The following is a 19,038-nucleotide window of genomic DNA, read 5'->3' as shown; positions in this document are numbered from 1 at the left end:
CGTGACTCTTAATTACTATATTTTAATTCTATAATATGTACTTCATATTCTTTAAGAAAATACTTTATTGCAATGTCAACAGTGTGAGTGGGCTTGGATTTAACTTCGATCTTAAATTATTCACCCAAGCCCAATTTGAAGCCCAAATCAAATGATTAAATTCATAGAAAAATATCAATTTTCTTTTTATTTTTCTATAAATTTATGATCTTTATACTGTGCTAAAATATAAGAATATGGATTTTTAACTTTCTCTTTCAAATTTGAAGTTTTGGTTTTTTGTTTTTTGTTTTTAATTATTTTTTTAGTAAAATAATAGGAAAATAATTAAAAAATAACTAAAGACAATCACGCTATAAATTGGACTTTAATAAAATATTTTATTTATTATATATTTAAGATTTTTTCTATTATAAAAATTATATTTCTTCTGTACTTTTAACTCTAGAATTTTGTTATGCTCTTAAACAATAGAAATGAAGGTTGTATTTGAACATGGGAGGCCATAAAGGGCAAGCCATACGGTAGGCAAGGCCCATATTAGGCCTACCATAGTGAGAAAGCTGAATATATAAATGGTCCAATAAAGCGGCATGGTAAAAGATCTTTTGCGGCTGCTGCTCATCGCGACCGTCGCCACCGGCACCACAGCCAATGCTGCCCTGTGTAAATTGCTGGTTGTTCCACACACACCGAAGACTACGATTTAAAGCTTAAATTCAACATCTTGTAAGAAGCAAATCAGCATCATCAACGCTTATACCGTCAGATTAAACAAAATTTCGATCCCTATGAAAATAGGGATTCATTATCCTATCTAATGTGTAGTAAAATATGTGTAGTTGATGAAAGTTTTGATTTTTAATCGGAGAATTTAATTCGTATTAATAAGAAGTATTCCAAGAATGGCCTAATAATAACATTATTAAATTATAACACTATCAATTTAATTTTATAATTAAAATAATAAAATAATAATTATATAATATATAAATAAAAAATTAATATTTTTATTTAATTATTATAAATTCTATTGAAATTTTATCAGGATATATGATAAATAATTTTAACTATTATCTAAATCAGTTTGTTTATTAAATTATTTTATAACAAAGAGACAAATAGAAATCATTGCGGATATACTACAAAGACAAATTAACACTTAAAAATCAGATCTCCTAATTGCTTTGAATGAGGAAATGAAAACTATACGCTGCTGGGAATCTATATCTATATCTATATCCATATTTTACCTAAAACAACATAAACTTGTTGATTTTTACGATTTACCCAATGTTTTTCAACAAAAAATGTATATGCATTTGCATTTTATATCTACAGTATATATAAAACAATGATTCAACATTCCATCAACAAAACCTGTTCACCTGTGCGCTCACCGAAGAGGGCATTATAGTCCATATGATTATTTCCACGTAGCGACGCCACTCCACGCAGATCTCTCTCTCTCTCTTCTCTCTCCACCAAAGCCCCCTCTTTCAACAAACAGTCGTTTCTTTGATCGAACAGGAGCTTAGAACCTTGACCGGACCAGGACTTGACCATGGGCGTGCCAGCGTTTTACAGGTGGCTCGCGGACCGGTACCATAGCAATTGTCGACGTGGTTGAAGAGGAACCAAAGAAGACAGCAATGGCGTAATTGGACCTATTGATATCTCAAAACCTAACCCGAACGGTTTAGAATTCGATAATTTATACTTAGATATGAATGGTATTATTCATCCTTGTTTCCATCCTGATGGAAAGGTTTGCTCTGATTAAATTATGTTTGCTAATCTTTTTTTTTTAGTTTAATTTACTTATTTGGAAAATAGATTTTTTTTTTGGGATTTTATTGATTATGTGTGAAAGTTCTTCAAATTTAGTAAGGTTCTTATTGTTTTATGTTCGTACAGCCTCCGCCTCCTACTTATGATGATGTTTTTAAGTCTATATTTGATTACATTGATCATTTATTCACATTGGTTCGGCCGCGGAAGCTTCTATTTATGGCAATTGGTAAAGCTTAGCCATGAATTTTTTCACTGTTTCTATTTATGTAGCAATGCTAGCGAAATTACCTTTGAGTTTCTTGTAGATGGAGTTGCACCTAGAGCGAAAATGAATCAGCAACGTTCTCGGCGATTTAGAGCTGCTAAAGATGCTGCTGAAGCAGTAAGATTTGTTGCAAAATCATGTTGATTCTGGAATGATTTTCTTTCTTTCAAAATTCTTTTATTTTCTTTAAGTTGAAAGAATTGAATTATAGTGCCTAAAAACTTTATAAACATAAGCATTGACTAAATAGAATTGAATTCCTGTATTTTTAACGAGGATTTTTGGAATGTGGTTAGCTTACTGTACTGTTTTTGTATATTCTGATGTCTTAGGAAGCTGAGGAAGAAAGACTTAGAAAAGAATTTGAGGCTGAAGGGAATCTCTTGTCTCCCAAAGAAAAGCCTGAAACATCTGACTCTAATGTTATCACCCCTGGCACTCAATTTATGGCTGTGCTCTCGACCGGGCTTCAGTATTATGTACAAATGAGGTTGAACCACAACCCAGGGTGGAAGTATACAAAGGTGTGACTGGTGTTATCCTTTCCCTCAGTTAGCCCCTTCTCAGATCGGATCATTCCTTGACTGTGGAGTAATCCCTTCTTTATTTTTCTTTTCATAGACATCTGGCTTTCAGGATACTTTGTCTCTAAATTTAATTATGGCGCTGCATTGGGTGATTATTTGAAGGTTATTCTTTCTGATGCAAATGTCCCTGGTGAGGGAGAGCACAAAGTTATGTCATACATAAGATTACAACGTAACCTTTCCGGTTTCAATCCGAACACACGGCATTGTCTATATGGGCTGGTGAGTTTTTTCTGTTAATTATTTCAGGCTTTTGAGGTTTCTGATTATCGTTTTTTCATCAGTTTTTTTTTTTTTATTCGTGATCAAAACAATCATTTTATCTTAAATCAGGATGCTGATCTGATTATGCTGGCTTTAGCGACACATGAAATTCACTTTTCAATATTGAGAGAGGTTAGTGGTTCATGTCTTTATAAGTGGTCATCATGGTTCCAGCTCATTCCATGCTCATGGTTGATCATTTTTCTAATATGCACATGGTGGATCCTAAAAGTTTATTTTCCGACTTGTAGATGGTCACATTCCCTGGGCAACAGGAGAAGTGCTTTTCCTGTGGTCAAACTGGGCATCTTGCAGCTGACTGCCGTGGTAAGCCAGGAGACAACCCTCTGGATTGGAATGTGGAAGATGATGTCCCAATTCACAAGAAGAAATATCAGGTTGGAGAACCAGATGCTCATATATATTTTTTATTTTTATTATCTCACTTTCTTCCAATATTTTTATATTGAATCATTGTCTGCACAGTTCCTCAACATCTGGGTGTTGCGAGAATATTTGCAATACGAATTGGATGTTCCAAACCCTCCATTGGAGATCAACTTTGAACGAATACTGGATGATTTTGTATTCTTATGTTTTTTTGTTGGCAATGACTTCCTTCCACATATGCCAACATTGGAGATTAGGGAGGTAAGTCAGCAGATGGGAGTTTTTACTCTTTAAGGAATTGCGTGTTCTGAGCCACAATATGAATATTGTTCAATTCTCAGCTCAATAATATTGCTTGTCTGTGTTCCTTGATGATTTATGTTTCATATATAATCTCTTCCTCTGTTTCCTATGCTATTTACTTCCTCGTGATGTTTATCTCTTTGTTTACAATGTTATTATGAAATGGTCTTCTGTTTATCATGGAATTGTCTTCTGCTTCAGGGTGCTATAAATTTATTGATGCATGTATACAGAAGGGAGTTTTCTGCTATGGGTGGTTATCTTACTGATGCGGGTGAGGTAATTTCTCTTTTTCTATGTCATCTACGAAACCTCTGCACTCTGCATGTTTTTTCTTGAAGCAGTTTGTGTTTTTCTCTTACATAAGAATCTGTTCAAAAGTAGACATAATCTCTCATTTGCAGTCCATATAGAGGTCCATTTTGTTCTTTTTGTTTGTCATTAGTATCAGACTCCTGCTGTATATACAGTGACAAGTCATATTAACCCTATTAATATTAGTACTTTCGACTTTTTTTTTTTTTTTTTATATTCATATATGGGATACTGGTTGAATTTTTTGTTTACCTGTCCAATATTGAACTTATTCAATCTAGTAGTAGTCCATTCAGCAAAACTCCCAACATAATAACAATGGTCTTAAAGTAGTTCTTGGGGGTTCTTTTACTTTGGTGCTGAGTTTTCGTATAAATCGTTCCTTGTCAATTTTATTGGACTGCCAGAAACTTGTCCCTCAAAGTATCTTTTTCTTCTTAAATTTAGCATGGGTTCCATATCTTGCTGTAAAAATACCACTTCTTCCATGTTCCTTCCAGTGATTTTATTTTGTGCTATTGTAATAGCCTATGATTTAAGGTTGGAACAGTGCTCTACTCACATGAAATTTTAATATGAATTAGTTTACATGTACAGGTTAATCTAGATAGAGTAGAACATTTTATCCAGTCTGTCGCTATTTATGAAGAGCAAATCTTTCAGAAAGGACTGCGTATACAGCAGGTAATTCCTTTTCATGTTTGATTTAATTTGCTCTTATGAAGAGCAATTAATCTTATTCATGCAAGATAAATGGATTCAGAATATGCATGTCAAATTATCAAATTTCTGGTTTTGTTTCTTTCTTTTTTAATGTACAAGCTATGGTGCCTGTGCATTGCAACAGGCATATCATTATACAACCATTTGCAATCAACTATCAAATAAAATTCAGACTTTCTGAATTATTTTCAATCATAGAGTCTATAGCACAAAACGAATTCAATACATTGTCATGATAGAATCTGAACGAATCGTGCTCATTTGAATAAAGTCCATTTCTCATTAGTTTTTTCATCAACTTGAAGCAAATATCGTATTATAATAATAAAAATTGATTGAACTAAGCTTACCATGCAAATAAATATTTTGGTACTTGGTTTCAAGAAATTATTTGATATGGTGGTTTTAGACGGAGGCATGAAGCTATACATTCAAAAAGTGAGCTGCTCAATTTTGGCAGATACTTGGATTGGAATATGCCCATGTTTCTCACCACTTACTAATGAAATGTTTTAAGCTTTTGTCTCCAATAGTCCAATTTTATTAGTGGAAGTCAGAAGTAGAAAAGGATGATCGGTCAAAAGGCAATAAATTAGTTAGTTACTGAAGTTCATAGTTAGTTACTGAAGTTCATAGGGGTCAGTTTTAGCAAGATCCACAGAACACATGTTGCATCCATATTTGTCCGCTAGTAATCTCATTAGTTACTGTTGCAGCAATACCTGTGAAAGAAATACTTCTAGTCTTTATCATAAATGTATTTTCTTCTTTTGCCGTCTTTTTTATTATCTTATGTTATGTAAATCCATGTCTTTATCCATACTTGTGCTAATGAATTCATTTTCAGTTTTTGGAAAATAACGAGGAGATGAGACTCAAAGCACGAAGGGAATCCTCTGAAGAGATTCAGACACCTGCTGTAGACAAGGTCTTTTTATAACAATAATTTGAGATGCATGTTTGAAACCAAGTGAAGTGTTAGATTACTATTTGGAGTACAGGGAATTGTTAGATGCACACCTAAAATTGAAGCAATTAGCAGTTTCATAGCTGTTGGCAGTAACCTTTTTCTTTTTTTGTGACTTCCTTCACACATGAGTCTTTTATGGCCATTGATATAGATAGAGGTCCAGTTTCGCCCTAGACACTATGGAATTTTGGCTTGTTATCAGGATACAGTGATACGGAGCTTTGATATGGTTGACTTGTTAATCGAAGTGCCTTTTTATATAAGTTGCACTTAGATATATGATTTTACGTGATATGTATTATTCCTTGATCCTATAAGGATGGCCAACCAATCTGAAGGTCAGCCATTAGGAGCGTGCTGCCTTTTTATTTATTTTCTTTTGTCCATTCAGGTTAAGTTGGGGGAACCTGGTTACAAAGAAAGATACTATGCCGAGAAATTTGGTTTAACAACTCCGGATGAAATAGATAAAGTTAGAAATGATGTGGTAAGTGAACTTTTTTGATGCAAAATGATTGCCTCTTGTGGTTACTTGCAATTTCTGTTGGACACATCAGACCTTTTTCATATGCTGTAGCTTTTGGCCCACCCTGTTTTGCCCAAATCCAAAATGAAAAGCTTTTTGGCTCACCTTTTCTTATTTCCTTTCTCTATTTCTATTTTGTTTGTATCCTTAGTTAAATAAGGAACTTTCAATCATTTTTGGTGCAGGTTTTGAAGTATGTGGAAGGTTTGTGTTGGGTCTGCCGCTATTACTACCAAGGTGTATGCTCTTGGCAATGGTTAGTTCGATTTTGGCTGATGTTAAATTAGCCTGGTATTTCACGTTCTATTAAAGCAATCTTCATTTATGAAGTCCTAGTAAATACATATGCACCACTTGCTTGTACATGTGCATTTATGATGTACAAGTTGTAGTCTGTACTGTTAACATTTTTCTTTTGGGTGTGACATGGCCTGCTTAATGAATTAATTTCTGTCCAGAAACATGCACCTTGTGCACAACGAGAAGTCGCCAACCACTTTATATGCATACTATTAACATATAAAGTTAACACTGCACTTGCCTTCTATTTGTTTCAGGTTTTATCCATACCATTATGCTCCATTTGCCTCCGATCTGAAGGGCCTTGCTGACTTGGAAATAACCTTCTTTCTGGGAGAGCCGTTTAAACCCTTTGATCAGCTAATGGGAACCCTACCAGCTGCAAGGCACACCTCCTACTTTCTATCTTGCCTCACTTTATCATCATTGCAATCTTTCTTTCTTTCTTTAATCTTTTCTTAAGATTTACGTCTGGCTGGTTATTTGTCTTTGTGCTGATTGGAAATTGGGCCTGCTACAGTTCTAATGCTCTGCCAGAAGAATACAGGAAATTGATGACTGATTCATCGTCACCAATCTCTAGATTTTTTCCCTTGGGTAAAACTGATTATATCATCAATCAATATTTTCCCTTTTTGTTGGAATGCTTTATTGCCTTTGCAAGATTACTTAGGTCAATTTTCGTGGGCAGATTTTGAGATTGACATGAATGGTAAACGTTTCGCCTGGCAGGTTAATATTTCTCTACACAGCATGTCTACTATTACTGTTATTGTTTCTAATCAACTAACAGAAGTTTTCTTACATTCTTTTGTTGGAAGACAGGGAATTGCCAAATTGCCATTCATTGATGAGAGGAAATTGCTTGCTCAAACAAAGAAACTTGAAAGCACCTTAACGGTCTGAATTTTTTATTTCTAGACTGTTATTTTATTGCTTTCATTTGATGCTGCTCTTCTGGCTTTTACTATTGCAGTAGTTTTAGAAACTTAACCCACTATATCTTCATTGCACTTCTATGTAATGGCCGTTTTAGTGGAAGCTAATTCTTGTGATGTTCAGAAATCAAAGCCAAGCTTTTTGGAAAGCAATTCAGTGAATATCCAATAATATCATTCAGGACCAATTTTTGTACTAGAGAATACCTAGTAGACAAAAACCTGTATCAAGTTCTGTTTGCTTAGTTTAAGGAGATCAGCATTAAATTCAGATGGTTGTTGTGACCTATAGATAAGGTATTTGTAACAGAGATAAGCGTTAAACTCGGTGCTAAATTTAGTTTGGCAAGTTGCAGGAGGAAGAGCGGCTCCGAAATAGTGTCATGTTAGATTTGCTTTATGTCCATCCTGCTCATCCTATGGCTGCAGAAGTCATCGCACATTATCAAGGTTTCAATTCCTTACCCCAATATCAAAGAAAACCTTGGGCAATAGACACAAATGCCAGGTTAGTGAATCTCCATCATAATGCATCATTGAGTTAAACTGTTTAATCGCTTTTATGGTAAAAGCTTACTGGTTCTAGAACTCATCAGTTGCTAAAATGTTGCAGTGCTGGGATGAATGGATATCTTTGGTTAAGCGAGAGGAATATGTGGAGAAGTACAATCGCTTCCCCTGTCAATGGGTTTCCAGACATAGAACATAACCAAGTTTTGTAAGTTTCCTTTCTGGTAATTCACCTTTAGGAAGCTAGTAAATCAGTTTTGTTTATGTTGGGTGTTCTTGCCTTGCAGAAACATTACATACCTTAATCCTATAAATCACAGACACATCCCTGAACCTCCCAATGGTGTGGTCATGCCAGAAAAGGTATGTAGTCTGGGTGCTTGTAAAATTGATCTCATTTTGTTATTTAAGAGCAGAAAAGGCTAAGGTATAAACTAATCCTCTGGGCAATGCTTTTACCTATGCATGATATGAACACATGATAAACAATGAACATGATGTTAGTTGTGTCTGCCACAAATTATCGTTCTAAACTGGACCATTCCTTATGTTCATTTCTGGAAGATGATGGAACAGCTCCATGTCTAAAAACTAATTTGGCTAAACAGCAATTGCGTGTTATATAATAAATGGGCATCATGCTGGTGGCATTTAATCGTGCTCAAGGAACTTGACAATTAGGTTTCTGAACAGAGTTGTTGCATGATAGATGTCCAAATTTGTTGGAATTGTCTTGCTCCTGCATCTCTGCATATGGGACATAAGAGCTATGTGAAAGAGCAAGGATGTTCATGTATTGTTTTCATGATGGGTTTCATATCGTTAGCAGTATCATTCATTTTTGATAAGTCATTACTGTTGCAGATTTTAAAACCTTTAGATATTAAACCATTCCCCATGTTATGGCATGAAGATCATGGTGGTCGGCGCCAGCAAGGCAGAGAAAGGTAAGAAAGTAATGATAGATTTTTCCCTAGTTGTTTAATTGTTTTCTAAAAATATTATCCCTCATTAGAGGCAGATAGGATTATGGATGTTCTTGAATTGTATGGAGTCAACTTAGTGCACAGTGCACTGCTCGAACTTGACCAAGTTTGAAGGGCAAAGAAAGGTAACAAAGTAATGATGGGTTTTGCCCTAGTCGTTCACTCTTTTTTTTTTTTCTCCTTACCAATATTCTTCCTCATTAGAGGTGGATGGAGCATGAATGGTTTGAATTGTATGGAATCGATTTAGTGCAGAGCGCATCGCTCAAACTCGACTAAACTTGAAACTTTGTTTGAGCTCAATCTAGCTTTATTTTTCTTACAAAAACTTGAGTTAACAGGATGCTCAAGCTTTTGTTTTTCCTGGACTTGACTTTATGATACAGATCAAGTTCTGCACTGCACTTGAATTAAAATTCAAAGAGGCTTAAGAGATCTCAAAATAGGGTGTTCTGTATAAATAGGAGTAAGATGAAAATATCATAAATTATTATTTAAATGATTTATATCGACGAAGTTATTTGAAAAATTAAATTGAGTGAACTCAGGCTCCATCTAGGTCAAGTATGGTGGTATTTGGAATCAACTTGACTTATTACTTGGGCTACTCAAGTTTGAGCTAGATGTGGTTGCATCTTTACACAAGGAATTGAGGAAAGAAAGGGGTGCTGAAGTTTGATGCTGTTCTTATATAATTTTTTATTTTTTAACTTATTTTTTTATTATTACGATCTCAGTTTTCATGTGGACTCTATAAATTAAATAAAACCTAGTATTCTCAGTCCTTGTACGTGTATCTTGCTAAATGTATGTTTGTTCTACAGGCCGCAAGTAGCTAGAGCAATAGCCGGCCCTTTGTTGGGCGAGGCAGCTCATCGTCTTGTCAAGAACACGCTTAATATCAGACCAAACGGTTCATCTTCGAAATTTTTGGAGCAACAAACATATCGTAATATTCCAGGCAATTCTACATTCAACAGGCCTAGGCCTGCCGGACCTTCTGGTTACGAAAGAGGCTACAGTAATGATCCAAACTATTATTATGGACATCACAATTATCAGCAAGGCCTAATGAGTAATCCTAGATCCCCTCTTTTCTCGAATGGTGTCTCCAGCAACCGGCACAACTTTAGAACTCAGGATAGAGTACAATACCATGAACAGTACCGTGACTTGAAGACCGGCATGTCTGCTTTGACTATGGAAGAAAATGTCAAAAGCAGACCACCAGCAGTAATGTCACAGCGCACACAAAATACAGGATACAGTTCGAGTTTGCAGCAACAGTTTGAGCAGAACTTAGGTGCACTTCCATCACCACCCGCCAAGTGGATTGGCAAAGCAACAGATACAGATGCTGAGATGTACTTTAGACAAGAAACAATGCTAAGGGGTGCAAATGAGAAACAGGCGAAGCAGATTTATCAGGTCAAGACACGTGCAGCTCAGGAAATGTCAAATCCTCAACAAATATCAGATGTAAATCATCAATAATCTTGCCGATTTAATTAAACTTGATTTCTACCTGAGATGTGCTCATACAACAAACAGTGAGATCTCTCCACTTTAAAGCAAGGTTTGAGCACTAAACAATAGTTGTTCCTGCAACTTAATCCAGTAATCAGCACCTGCTGTTATCTTTTCACATTTTGGAGTGATAATGTTGCATGTGGGGTGCAAGAACAACCTTTAGAGAACATTTGATTTGAAGAAGAGTTGGTATGCCAATTACGGAAGCATTGTTGCAGGTGTCATCATTCTGATTTTGTTATCTGCTGGATTGGAGCACAGAACTATATGATAAACATGTTTTGATGTAATTGGGTTTCGAGTCATAGGAAACTAACCCTCTCTCGATGATAGTATATCGGGAGAATCACCACTGTTGATTTGTGTTTAGTAACATTAGATGGTGTAACTAGCGACTGACATGATGTATTTGTACTCAGTTTCTAGTAATATACTTTGTACTCTCTGTGAAGAAAAGAAAAGTTGATATTTCCTATTGCAGCTGTACGGAAAGAAAGTTTAACGGCAATGGAGAATTGCTTTATGGAAAATGCATAGGGTTAGAAACGGCAGCGTTAGTCCTGAATAGATGCAGACTGGCAGTGGTATGAATCAAAGAACAGCTAGAACTTGCGGAATTAGTATATTGTTGAAATTATTATGATCTTGTAAGCATGAATTATGAGCAAATGGCAGGAAGCCATCTTTGTTATTTTAATCAAACTATAAACAGAGATGCAAAACAAATGATATGCTATAACCCCAGTTATCCACTTCTTAAATATGAATCTATTTGCAAGTATCATAAATTTAAAACTGGACATGATACAATAAGCACAAAACCCAAAAAGAGAACTTACAAAATTCTTATCAGTAACCATCCTCTATTGCAGAAAATACCCTGATAAGAACAAAACAAAGAAGAAGAACAAGGTCCCATATATCAAAATAGTCTTTTGCCCAGAAGTGAGTGAGTTGCCTCCTAACCCAAATTGCTGATTCTGTGCAAATCCAGCAATCTCTACACTTTTACTCTCAAAGAAACTCTTTGCAGCTCCACAAGTAGGACACCTCCAATCATCAGGCAACTTATCAAACTGAAACCCTGGTGGAATTGGATATGTTGGGTCACCAACACCCTCATCATATTTGTACCCACAAGACCTACACTCATAAATTCCAGTGTTTAACACTGCAAACTTCTCTTCTAACCTCCTTTGATCAAATTCTGTTTCAGTTTCTGCTTCAGTCAGTGATTCTAGTGGTGGTGGAGGAGGATTGCTATTACTAGGTTGGTTTGAAGTGGGTGGTTTGTCTTCTTTAGAGACATCGATTGAGTGAAGAATGAAGTGGGTCTTCTGGGGTTTTTGGACAGAAAGAAATGATGATTTGGAAGAATAAATTCTGGGTTTGGGAGGTAAGAGTTGGGAAAGGTGGAATGAGAAGGTGGGTCTTGTAGTTGCACAGGCCATCATCAAATGGAATTAGTATTTAATGGTTAATGTTCTTATCTTTTGTTAATTGAAATTGGAATGGAGAAGTATTGTTAGGTTGTGTTTGTGGTGAATAGTTTCTGGATGGAGGAGAAATGAAGGGGATCCATGGAAGAGCATATGCTGTTAGTGAAAGGGAGACGGATAAGGTGGGGAAGTACCAAAAGATTTCATATTTGCTTATGGGCTATGGAACTTAAGACCTCGGACTTTGTTATTCAAGCCCAACAAGCATTTATAATTTTCCTAAATAAATTATTGGATGTCATGCAAATGTTGCAAGTTTCTTTTTTTTTTCCCGGGAAATGCAAATGTTACGAGTTATAACCAATAACACACTGAGTTTAAGATTTAAGCCAAAGCATATATATGTTTTGTCTTACGTTCTTTAAGAAAATTAACAGACAGAAAAACTTCAATTTTATATAATTTGCTAAATACAGATTTTGTATTTAGAAGAGAGTGCCAAATTGAATCTCATAATTATTTCCGGATACTTGAAAAAAAAAAACAAAATGTAGAATAAAATTTTTAAATTCAAACTCTATTCTCATATAAGCTATGGGTGTATGGATGACTACTGGAAGAAAAGAAAGGAATAAGGTTAAATTTGCCCCCTCGCTTTATGAAAAAAGATCAAATTAACCCTTTTAACCTTTTGAGACAATTTAACCCAAATTTTATTTAGCTCAATTTAATTCATTTTTTAGAGAATGAGTTTCACTGTCTCTAACAGGAGAGTGATAAGAATAAAAACTATTAATTTTTAAATCAAATTAAAATTTTTAATTTAAAATCACTATATGTTAAAATATAATTTAAGATATTTTAATTAAATATTTAAATTGTGTTTAGATTATAAAATAGATTTTTCAACTTATTAAATTATTTTTTATTTATTAAGAAAAAACGACTCTCACTTTCTCAACTCAGGGGAAAATTAAGCTAAAAAAACAAAGTCTTGGACTGATTTGGGCAAAAAATGTGAAAAGGGATAAATTGACCTTTTTCAGAAAGTACAAGGAAAAAATTGAACCTTATAACTATTAAGTAAACGACCAAGCATATCAAAATGTACTATTGCTATAAATTTATAAGATAGTTAGTACTTTTCAACATTTTAAAAGTATATTAAAACTTCATTCACTTTACCATATTACATTAGAGCCCTCTTACAGTTTGCTAATTTAAACAAAAATGATAAATTTATCCTACAAAAACTTGGATTCCGTTTTAACTTTAAATTGAATAAATAATTTATTCTATTATAAGACTTTGAATAAATATACTAAAATAAAGTTATGTTCATCAGTTTAATAGAATAAAGTAATATCTGGCCATTAAAGGAAGATATGTATGTTATTTTCATTTAATCTAATAGTTGCTAATATAAAAAAAAAAAAATCAATGGAGGAAACTAACTTATTATTAAAGGGCATGTAATGAATTTTTAAAAGGAAAGGAGGATATTAGTAATAATATGGTAAATCCTAGGGAGCAAATCATAATTATGCCTATTATTGTCAGCCATTCCCGGTCCGGATTCAGCGGGAAGCATAAACCTGGTTGAGTGAAAAACACGCGCCATTTGAGAGCATGGGTAAACGATTTCCTCCGATAAAACTCTCTACCACCAAAACCACCCCAAAACCAAACCACCCCATTTCACCAAGTCCTACACGCAACCAAAGAAAAAAAAAAACCAGACCAAACCAACGATTCCTCGTGAGCCCCTAACCCCACCCAAAATTAACTACCTTTTTCTCTCTCTCTAAAACTAACCCCCCCAACTTTCTCTCTCTAAACATTCTTATGGCCTCGGAGCAACACGACACCGTTTTCGACCACGACCTTGAAGACGACGACGACGAATCCTCTCAGTCTCAAGATGACGATGACGATCTCGAAAATGACGATGCCATAATTGAAGAAAACGACGACGTCCTACCTGACGAAGAAGACGAAGAAGACCTCAACCCAATTTCTTGTTCTCCTGCGATTGCCGTTCCGGTCGCGGTTCCTTCCGCTTCCGCTGTCACAATCGCCGTCCCTAACGGTGTTAGCGACGCGCCTTCTCTTTCCTTAGAGTCCACTCCTGACACGAAACGTCAGCGCGTGGAGTCCACGACGACGACGACGCTTGTTATTCACCAACAACCGCAAGAAGAGAAAAAACCACAGCCGCAACAAATGGATGAATCGAGACGGTTATTTCAGCGATTATGGACAGACGAGGATGAAATCGAGCTTCTTCAAGGGTTTCTTGATTACACGACGCAAAGAGGAAGCAATCACCATGACACCGCTTTATTTTATGATCAAATCAAGTCAAAGCTACAGCTTGATTTTAATAAAAATCAGCTGGTTGAGAAACTGCGACGCTTGAAAAAGAAGTATCGTAATGTTCTTAGCAAAATTAGCTCTGGTAAGGATTTTTCTTTTAAAAGTCCTCATGATCAAGCTACTTTTGAAATTTCTCGTAAGATCTGGAGTTCTACCGGCAAAATTTGTGTTGAAGATGCTAATTTGGATGATGACGATGCTAACCCTAGCCCTAACCCTAATTTTAATGATGCCGATGTTAAAATTGAGGATCATAATAAATCTACTCCTAGGTCAAGGAAACGATCACGTTCCCGCTCATCTACTGCTGCTGCTGCTGCTGCCCCCGCTGCTGCTGCTGCTTCTGGTGGTCTTAAGTTTGAGGATAAGCGATTGCCCAATGATACTGACGTTAGTAATAATATTAATAATGTTAACAATATTAGCAATAGTAATGTGAATGTGTCGCATTTGATTGAGGAGACAGTGAAGAGTTGCTTGTCGCCATTGTTTAAGGAGTTGTTGAGTAATGCATTGGCTTCAGGGCCGTGTGGTGCGAGGGGAATTGGTGGATTGGCAATGAATGCAATGCCGTTGAGTTTTGGAGTTGGTGAAATGATGGTTGATGAAAAGTGGAGGAAGCAGCAGGTTTTGGAGTTGGAGGTGTACTCGAAGCGCTTGGAGTTGGTCCAGGATCAGATCAGAGCACAATTGGAGGAGTTGCGGTCCATGGGTGGATAATAGCTGATGATGAAATTTTTGGAGTAAGTTTTATCTCACAGACAGGATTTCTTGGTCATTTGATGTTATTTTAGCGGAGTAAATGCAAATCCTTTTCTTTTTGTTATTTCTTTTTCTTTTTCTTTTTCTTTTTGAGGTGCGGGCCCAGATGGGGAAGGCAGTTGTTACCTTTGATCTTTTTGGTTCATTTGATATAACAGTTGTTGAATAATGATTTACTAATTTATTTAGTAGTGGATAGTTTGTTCTACCTGTAGATATATATATGGCTTGAGGGATAGATTGGAATGACTCTTTTAGAATAAAGAAACAGTTTTTATCTCAATATCAGCATTTACTTGTTCTCAATATTATATACTTCAGTTTTCGCGATTGCTTCTTGATACTTTGTTGTGGTTTTTCTAAATCAAGTTTTATCGATTTGGATGTACTTTTGGGTTCACTGGTAGGGATGTGAATCTTTGAGTCATCAGTTAATGATAAGATGAATCAGGTATTTGTCATTTTTTCTGAAATATGGTAGGGACTTCTGCCAAAGTACTTCTGTCATGGTCATGCGGAATTTGGTGATGATTTGACTTGGGAATGGGGTGGTTTTTGTCTGCTATCACACATATTACAGACGAGAGCTGATTAGAACCATATGTGAGATTTTATTTTACACACTTGCATTGATGAAATACTATTGTTGCCTGACAAAAAAATGTAGAGAGAGAGAGAGAGAGAGAGAGAGAAATTGGATTTACTTCTTTATTCTTTTGAGTGCTTGCCTACTCTTGTAGAAAGAGTAGGGTTGTTCACCTGATCTCAACTCACATAATTTTCAGATTTGTTTTCTTTGTTGATGATCCAAAGATTTGAACAGAAGGGCATTCTTTTTATTTGTTCTGTACTACATAAGAGTAGGCCAGATTTGTGCAGGGAGTTGTGTCTTAATCTTATCACCGTGTTTTGGATCTGCTCCATCTCTCTTTTTCACCTGTCATCAATCTAAGTTTGGCACATCACGTTGGATGCATAACCCAGAATTTGAACTTGTCTCTAGCCTGCTATTTGATTTCCAAGCAAGTTTTATACTTGCCTTCTGCTCGATGTAAACATCTCATGAAGTATTTTAGTATTTTCGCTTGTTTATGCAATGCCTGCCAATTGTCGTCATCTTTAGTTATGTAGAGTTGCATCATGGTAAGTTGACTTTGCCTTGCCCCTTGTATAATGATGTTTTCGAGAGTGGATACTTACTGTGTAAAGGAATGAATAGTTCTTTCTCTCTTCACTCTTTTTTAGATAAATAAGAGACTTGATATATCAGCATTCAGCAGCTCTCTGAGTATTTTCAGATAATACGTTTTAGCATTAGCACTGTACAAATAAATTTCAAAAATAGTTTGTAGCTCGCATAGTCATATAGAAGGTGTACTTCTGACTAGAATTTTGTGCAGACTTGAGAGAATTCGAGTTGGCAACATACATGGTAAGTTTGAGGATTAGTCTTCTGAATAGATCTCTGGTAGGAGAGAAATATAATCAATAACCAGGGTTCATGAGTCCTGAAAAGATGGTAACACTTGTAGAGGAGCAAAGCTTGCAGAAGATGGGTTTGTTCATGTTTTAAGCTGTCTGTTGAATGCTGCGGCAGGCATGGTTTTGGTCAGTGGCAATAGAGCACTTCTGTTATTGAAGTTGGGGGGAAGACCTTTATGAGGGGGAAGTGATATCTTAATGTTGCTACTTGGATGCAGAAGTTGTAAATTGATGGACGCTGGAATTTGTTTGTTTCTTTTGCAAATGCTGTTTATTATGTTTTTACTGATGAAGCAGTAAATCTTCTCGGGCAAATAAGCCTGGAAATCATCTTTTGGCATTTGCGAATCATTAAGTTTTTCAATGAGAATAATTTAATGCTCTAGGAGTGGAATTCTATATAATTAAATTTATGTAAAATTTATTATAATTAAATTAAATTTTAATAACATAGCTAAATTTTTTAAATAATATATATATTTATGTAAAATTTATTATAACTAAATTAAATTTTAATAAAATAAATATAATTTAAATAAAATAAATTGTTTTATGGATTTCAACCCAAGTTGATTTTAGACTTTTTATTTTATTTTATTTAAAATTTGCTTTTTCAATGGAGAGTTGAAATATGGATATTTAGCAAAATAGACTTTACTTTTCAAATCAAAGGCCAAAAATCTCCAGATTGAATAGGGATTACAGATTTATATTTTGATGATTTATGTAAACGGAATAAAAAGAAAAAGTGGCCATCCATTGAATATTGCCGTTTGCTATCGTTTTCCGTTTTTGGTTTTCATTCTTAAGAAACTAATTTTTTTTTTTTAATGTTTTCTCAAAAACAAAAAATGAAAAAAAAAAAAGAATGAAAGAAAGATTTATAATAAAACGGCTAAGATCCTTAATCCATATTCAAGCCGAAAGTTCAAAAATAAAAATAAACATTTGTGTTTTTTTTTTTTTAATTTTAAAAAACATTTGTTTCGAAAATTGTAAGAGGAAAATAAAAGCAAACAAGTTATATTTTTTATATGTAACATAAATAAAAAGAAAATAAGAAACAAAAGCAATAGCATTTCTCTTTTCTCATTTCACAATCAATCCTTTTTCAGAATCCTCCAAAAATTATAAGATATTTGCAAAAAGTAAAAGTTATTTATTTTTCCAAGCATTTTAAATTATCACCAACTTGATTTAATCGATTGGGTTAGACATTGAATTTCCAAAACTTAATAATGGACACGGATTAAATCTTCTTCTTTGTATTTATCTAGTTGGATATCATAAATATTCACTATATGTTTTTGGGTTCATTTTCACTATGGTTTTGGAAAAAAAAAAAAAAAAAAAAAAAAAAAAAAAAACCTCTAGTCATACAAAATAAATATATATTAAAAAAATCATTACATCAAGCTTGCCAGTCAACAAATCAAATTATTAACGGTGAATAGTTAGAGTTTTTAATAGCCGTTGATTTCACTATTATCCGATAATTACTTGAATTGCAATTTACAATCTTTTTATTTAAATAACAAGCGCGATGCATAAAAAAAAAAAAGGAATTTATCATCAAATTAAATTTATATATGCTAATAAATAAATAACTTGATAGAGACTATTTTAAGGTGATGTTAGATTTAAATTTCACCGACCTAAGAAGAAAAATAATAGAATCATTCATAATTACGAGCACAATTTATTAATAATACTTTATTGTTCACATATTTACATTATTTTTGTAAGAAAAACAAGATTATGTTTATAAAAAAAGAAATTTATTCATAAAATTCTTTCAATTATAACAATAATTTTTTTTATCAAGATGCTCTTATAAAATTTTAAATTGAGATTAATTTTTTTTCTTAAAATTAAGATTAAAAAATTAAATGTATTAAAAGAATCCAAAATTTTCATATTAGTCCATAAATTAAGATTACGATAATTATCTTCCTAAAACAAATTAAATTAACTTGAAAATGCACACTGCATATCCATTTTTAATTAAATGAGAAAAAATAAATATTTTTAAATTCTTGAATCTTTTATTTTATTTTATTTTGTTCTTTAATTGTTATTTTTATTGAACTTTTATATTTTCAATTTTATTTTGATTAATCTCATTGCATTAGAATGTCTAATATTGTTATAAAATTGAATAACAATACTTCAAAAACTATATATAATTCATTATATTTATCTAAAGTCTGAAAATAGTAATATCATATTCAAATTAACATCTCAGAATCAAAACTAAACCAACCATCATAAGATAAAATATAGTTATTAGTAGTCAATTCAACTATATCCTACATTCTATAAAGAAGAGTCGCCTAAGAAGAATGATTTCAACTATTCATGAGAAATTCTTTTATCCACCAAAGTCTATATTCAACTGGAAGATTGAAAAAAATCAACATTTGAGTAAAATCTTTTGAATTTTTTCTCAAGTCAGTGAATTTTTCACTTATTGTCCATCCTTCGATCTTATTCAATACTCCAAATAATTCTTCAGCATTCAACAGACTTGATATAAAATGGTAAACAATCAAACAGTGAATTTCTCACTTATTGTCCA

At 33.9% G+C, this 19,038-nt stretch overlaps 3 protein-coding genes across 3 annotated transcripts; 2 read left to right on the top strand and 1 right to left on the bottom strand.

Annotated features, from left to right (window-relative positions):
* Window positions 1-1,212: 1,212 nt before the first annotated feature.
* Window positions 1,213-10,887, top strand: LOC8288429 (5'-3' exoribonuclease 4). Its single transcript, XM_002512206.4, is given in 24 exon segments — window positions 1,213-1,605; window positions 1,607-1,641; window positions 1,644-1,768; window positions 1,918-2,020; window positions 2,100-2,176; window positions 2,392-2,583; window positions 2,749-2,868; window positions 2,980-3,042; window positions 3,162-3,308; window positions 3,397-3,561; window positions 3,805-3,882; window positions 4,516-4,602; window positions 5,489-5,569; window positions 6,003-6,098; window positions 6,323-6,393; window positions 6,695-6,823; window positions 6,958-7,034; window positions 7,129-7,169; window positions 7,263-7,337; window positions 7,732-7,883; window positions 7,989-8,093; window positions 8,173-8,248; window positions 8,750-8,832; window positions 9,696-10,887. Coding segments are annotated over 24 exon segments (2,889 nt in total). The 5' UTR covers window positions 1,213-1,564; the 3' UTR covers window positions 10,366-10,887.
* Window positions 10,888-11,132: 245 nt separating this feature from the next.
* LOC8288428 (rubredoxin) lies at window positions 11,133-12,033 on the bottom strand. Its single transcript, XM_002512205.4, has one exon. It carries the CDS (start codon window positions 11,853-11,855, stop codon window positions 11,265-11,267), a length of 591 nt encoding a protein of 196 aa, XP_002512251.2. The 5' UTR covers window positions 11,856-12,033; the 3' UTR covers window positions 11,133-11,264.
* Window positions 12,034-13,434: 1,401 nt separating this feature from the next.
* Window positions 13,435-15,261, top strand: LOC8288427 (probable transcription factor At3g04930). The gene has a single exon (XM_002512204.4). The coding sequence runs from the start codon at window positions 13,686-13,688 to the stop codon at window positions 14,934-14,936; it is 1,251 nt and encodes a 416-aa protein (XP_002512250.2). The 5' UTR covers window positions 13,435-13,685; the 3' UTR covers window positions 14,937-15,261.
* Window positions 15,262-19,038: the final 3,777 nt, after the last annotated feature.

Source organism: Ricinus communis, chromosome 10, assembly GCF_019578655.1.
Source record: "Ricinus communis isolate WT05 ecotype wild-type chromosome 10, ASM1957865v1, whole genome shotgun sequence".
Taxonomy (NCBI): domain Eukaryota; kingdom Viridiplantae; phylum Streptophyta; class Magnoliopsida; order Malpighiales; family Euphorbiaceae; genus Ricinus; species Ricinus communis.
Note: the sequence above shows the minus strand (reverse complement) of the source record. Positions and strands in the feature narration are given on the sequence as shown.

Excerpts from the sequence above, each read along its gene's own strand:
- LOC8288428 (XM_002512205.4), bottom strand. The coding sequence starts at position 11,855 with ATGATGGCCTGTGCAACTACAAGACCCACCTTCTCATTCCACCTTTCC.
- LOC8288427 (XM_002512204.4), top strand. The coding sequence starts at position 13,686 with ATGGCCTCGGAGCAACACGACACCGTTTTCGACCACGACCTTGAAGAC.